Source organism: Geospiza fortis, unplaced genomic scaffold, assembly GCF_000277835.1.
Source record: "Geospiza fortis unplaced genomic scaffold, GeoFor_1.0 scaffold878, whole genome shotgun sequence".
Lineage (NCBI taxonomy): Eukaryota > Metazoa > Chordata > Aves > Passeriformes > Thraupidae > Geospiza > Geospiza fortis.
In genome coordinates this window covers 613,407-618,630 of record NW_005054471.1, presented here as the reverse complement: position 1 = coordinate 618,630, position 5,224 = coordinate 613,407, and the positions used below count along the sequence as shown (strand labels likewise).

At 55.6% G+C, this 5,224-nt stretch overlaps 1 protein-coding gene across 1 annotated transcript; it reads right to left on the bottom strand.

The window, feature by feature from the left end:
* Nucleotides 1–3,008: 3,008 nt before the first annotated feature.
* LOC102036610 (C-C motif chemokine 19) lies at nucleotides 3,009–5,224 on the bottom strand. The gene is made up of 4 exons (XM_005428085.2): nucleotides 5,167–5,224; nucleotides 3,949–4,072; nucleotides 3,530–3,626; nucleotides 3,009–3,029 (listed from the first exon to the last, which is right to left on the bottom strand). Exons 1-4 carry the CDS (start codon nucleotides 5,222–5,224, stop codon nucleotides 3,009–3,011), a joined length of 300 nt encoding a protein of 99 aa, XP_005428142.2.

The window sequence follows — 5,224 nt, the reverse complement described above, 5'->3', positions numbered from 1 at the left end:
TCCCTACAGGTAACTCCTGAGCTGCTGAGGGTAGGTCTGCATCGTACTGCAGTGGATTCTGGTCCGAGGATGCAGTGAGGTTAGGAAAAGAGCAAGGAAAACATGTCTGGGGAGAGAAAAGCAGGAGGACTTTTTTACTGAAACTATCCTTGGGCTGGGAACCAGGGTTTTTGACACAGCAGTGACTAGATACTTTCCCTGAGGAAAGTGGCTGCTTCCTTCTAAAGAGATCGCTGACATTTTGAATAAGAGAAACTCACTCCCTAGTTTACTAAGCACTGAACCAATCTGGGTTTTGACAGATTTCCAAGAGGAGTTGGGCTCTGGCGTGGAGGGAGAGGCTGCTGCAGGGCTGAAGGAGGGACAAGAGCCAGGAACTCATACCTGGTCCAGGACAGCATCTCTTCTTGTCCTCCCCTGGTGGGTGGTAAGAGCAGCCTGCAGCCAAAGCTGGGATGAGGATCACCATCCACTTGAGAACCACAACAGGCAAGGAGCTAGCAGGGATCTGTGGTGTGCAGCTGCACTGCTCTGAGGAGAACACATTTACTGCTCCCAGGAGACATGAGAACCCCGGGCTTTGCAACCGTGCTCTTGAGGGCTGGTTGGCTAAAACATCCCTGAGACTCCCATGGAAATGGATTAACCTGCTTCCAACATCCAAGAGATCAGTGTAAGCCCCTTCTCCCTCATTTTCCCTGGCCCAGGACACTGTTCTCCTTGTCCTGGTAGCCTGCAGCCAAGGATGAATCTAATCCACGCCAGGCTAAGCCCCTCTGGCAGTCCCTGCCCTTCGCAGGGACCTGCTCCAGCTGCAGCAGCTCAGCCTCAGAGCAGATCCATGCCAAGCATCCTCCCCCTCCCCAGCCACGGCCCCCTCACAGGTCACTGAGCGAGCAGCAGGAAGGCTTCTGTCCAAGCCAGCACCAGTTATCCTCATTTCCCACTCAGACTGTTTATCTTGGCCCCTCTCCCCATACCAGCCTTCCTTCTCTTCCTCCTTCTGCCCAGGATTGAATTGCCGGGGCTGTCACTGTAGTTAATGGTCTGGGACAGGGCTGGTGCTCCCTGAGAGTCACACTCAGAGACAGCTGAGCCCAGGCACTGTGTGTGCACACACCAGCGAGGGGGACCCCGGAGGGGAGAGCGCCTGAAAGAGAAACGAGCCACCAGCTGAGTGAGGCAGGTGACCAGGGGAGAAGAAGGGACAGGATTAAGCTTGGGTTCAAGAGGTGTCAGCACAAAGCCATCAGGTACCTGGCTTGGACAGCCCAGCCACTGATGCCATCCACTGAGGGGTGTTCCCCTTGCCCTCAGGAATAGTCCTGGGCCATTTCATTCCCAACCTGTGCCCAGGCATGCTGGCTAGCACCAAACCTGACTAACTGGATGATGCAGACAGTCACAGCAGTGCTTGGGAGGAGAGGATGCTGCCTGCCTGTTGGGCACACGGAGCTTCAGCTGGACAGAACAGCTTTGTTCAGACATCACATGGCTTGGACAAAAGGGGACAAAAAGACAGTGTGAGACAGCAAGATCTTATTCAGAGTGCACAGGAGACCTGGGGCTCAGGAGGCAGAGGGCCACAGACTCTCAGCTTACAGCTGATGAGTGGCAGGAGCTGGGCAGGTGCCTTATCCATGGGTGTGCCCAGGAGAAGGTGTCTTCAGCAGCCTCCTTTGCCCCAAAAGCTTATCCTCCCACTCACCTGCACCCCAGCCACCAGCAAGTACTGACCTGCCAGAGGAATCAACCACACTGTGCCTCAGTTTCCCTTTACTGCAAGGACAAACCTCCCATTCCTGCAGCACTTCTTCCACGTCCTTTGCCCCTGTGGAAGCTGGAGAGCTCCAACCCAGCATCTGCACTGGCAGGACTGAAGTGTTTGGGGCTGGATGGTGCAACTCTGGCATGCTCCCTCCCACCCCATCCCTGCACACCCACAGCCTGGCTGAGCAGTGCAGAGCAGGGCGCCTGTTTTCCATGGTTTTCCCAGGAGAGACGTGCAGCCCAGCAGCTGTGTCCCTCATCCCCATAAACCCTCCTGCCTCCTCCCCACACCCCAGCACAGCCCCTTGCCGCTGCAGCACAGCAGGCAGTGCTGCCTGCTCACCGCACACTCCATGCTGGCTTTCAGGCTCAAACATGAGGCACGACAACTACCTGCTGGCTTTTCTTTTTATTTAACAAAATCATGGCACAATAAAAAAAAAATTAAAAAGGAAAAGAGAGTAAAGAAGAGGCATACACATGGAATTGTTGCAATGAACAGATCTAGCAGCAAATAACCTGAGAGCAGCACGACCTGCAGGCGTGGGCATGGGGCGGGGCTGGACAGTGGTGTCAGGCTGAGGGACTGAAAAAGGTGCAATATCCCCAAGCTAAGAGCCACATCTCTGCCTGCTCCCACAGAAAGGCTCTACTTCTACCCTTGCAAGGAAAGGCAGGAGGGAAACGGTGCAGGGAATTCAGGAGTGAGAGAGGAACCACGTCAGCTACACGTTTTCTGAGGGCATCTGGGCTGTGCTTGGCAAGGACCAGTACAATGTATGGCCCTTGTGGAACATCTCCATCACTCCCCTCCAGCCCCACACTGTTCTGTGCTGGCAGCCCTTCCCAGGGATGCAGGAGGACTCTGGGTTGGGGCTGGCAATGGAAACCAAAGGGATCAGACTATAGCTGGAGATCACAACGGCTGTATTGATGGGAAGTCTAGGAGTCCCCAGCCCGCCTCACAGACCAGTCCATCAAACAGCTTCCAGGCTGCAAAGGTGATGGAGTCCAGCAGCCCCTGGCTCAGGCTGACACAGGCTGCTGGGTTTCATTGGAGGCAGAGGGAAAGGGACAGATCAGACAGGGCTCTGCCCCGTCCCACATACTGGCATGAGTCTCAGGGAGGGTCAGCCCTGAGGTTGGAGGTGGAAGCAGGTTGGCTCTGTTAGCATCAGATGCACAGCTGGGAGATGGTCCCCTCCAGCCGTTGGGACAAGCCATGGCTTCTTCAGGACCTACTTGCACTGTGGTTTGCCCTGGGGAAATAAAAAACCCAACTGATACTGGTGTACTCCTTGGGGTATGAGTTTCCCCAGGGTCCCTTCCCCTGCTGGACAAGCCATGGTAGTGATGGACCTGTCAGGGCTTGTAAAGCACCCAGCAAGCTCATCATAAGCCCTCTCCATGAAGGTGCACAAGCAGCAGACTCCAAGCTTACCGGGCAGAAGTGAGAAGGGATTTTGATCCCAGTGCCATTTGCCATGGCACACACTAGGCTCAGACAAGAGTGACACTGGGTAGGCAAAAATCCCAGGGCTGCATTTATTTGGGGTGAAAGAGGGACTACCAAAGAGGCAGACTAGTCCCAGTTGGAGGCAGGAGGGATGGAGACCAAGACAAATTTTTCATGTCTTGGTAGAGCATGGCCCTGCTCTTCCCAGCAGCCCAGTCACAATGGGAAAAGCCTGTCTGGCAGTGGATAAACCCAGCCCCTGGGCTGATCTCATGCCTGGCTGAGAACAGGGATGGTTCTTACCCTCTTGGCAGAGCTGGCATCCAGCCTCTCTTGGAGACGAATCACCCACGGGGAATGGAGGGGTGCACAGAGGCGCTTGCCCTTTGTGGTGATGAATCTGCCAGGCCCATGAGGGAAAAAAACAAGATGTAGTGACAGGAATTCCATGGATGCCCAAGAACAGCACAAGCTCTCACCCACTCCCCACCTCACTGCCCTTCCCCATCTCTGCCTGTAGATGACTTTCTTCCCTGGCTTTTGTCCCCTCTCATTGAGCCTCTGGATCTCCAGGATCTCTTCTGCAGCTCTCCCTATTCCTTCACCCTCAAATCCCACTCAACATCCCTCTGCCATCCTGCTCTGCTTTCCACCCTGCCCCCATGCAAGGTTCATCCCTTGGCCATCATGGGTGCCTCAGCCATCAGCACTTGGGCTCTTACACGGCAGCAGGGATGTCACAGCCGTCCTGCACCAGCTGGAGCCAGTAATCCCTGACGATCCGCCGCGGGATGGGCGCCTCGCTGGTCCGCAGGCAGCAGTCGAGGACGTTGTTGCCGCCATGCACTGGAGGAGGAACACATTGTGCAGGCTGAGCCCAGCTGCACCTCTCCCAGAGCAGTGACAGGGCTGTGCAGGACGGTGGTGCCCTCAGGAATGCTGTCACACACCGCCCTGCCCGGGCACACAGGCACCTTTGTTGAGCGCTTTATTGCGCTCACACCCCAGTGCTGAGAGCCCTTTGCCTCCTTCCCACAGAAAGCAAAGGATATGGGGAAGAGTAAACAGGCAGAAGGCAACCCTCCTGCACCCCAGCTAGCAAGGCAGGACACAGGGGTCTTTATTTACCCCACTTCAGGGTGCTGCAATACAGACATGCATTTCTGAGGGGCTGGGGATGATTTCAGATTTATTTACTGAAGCAATCACAGCTTTGGCAGCTACCCCACCGCCAGTCCACCCCACACGGATCATCCCTGTGACAGCTGAAGGACATAGCTGACAGTGCTTCTCTGCAGGGAAGGAGATCCAGAGTCACCCTCCCAGCAAATCCTGTACTCACTGCTAACACCTGACAAGGCTGGCAGCGCCCACGGGCATCCGTACCCTCAGCAGCAAGGTGTGGTGCAACAACACAAAGCATCTGGACCCCCCAGCTCCCCACCACATGTAGAGGTTCTGATGTCACCCACCCAGACAGCTGTGACCTATGCAAACGCCACATCCAGCACCAACCAGCCCCTCAAACATCATCCCTGCCCTAACAGACACATTCCCACTTGCTCCCAGCCCTGCCACCTGCCCCCAGGCTGCCCTACAGCACAGGGTGACAGGAATGTCACCTCGGTGGTGTACTGGGGAGAATGGGACCAGGACAATCGCAGCCCAATGCGTGCAAGCTGGGCTAGGGCACTGGGAGGCAGGATTGCACCATGGCCCTTTCCCAAACACACTTTCCCTGCCCCAGAGGCCTACAGGCTGCTGTCTGGACTTTGGGTAGGACAAAGTCCCCGTGGACAGGTTAAGAAAGAGGACGCAGGATGGCTGTGAGGAAGCGGCAGCCATGTGTCCCTCTAAAAGTCTGCTGGAAATGCAAAAGAGAGAAGAAAGAGAATCCTCTAATTTCCCCAGGAAAGGCAGCCTGAGGGGTCCCATCTTACCATCCAGGATATGTCCCAGCAACAGGAGACTGAAGCAGAGAAGATGCAGCTGCTGCAT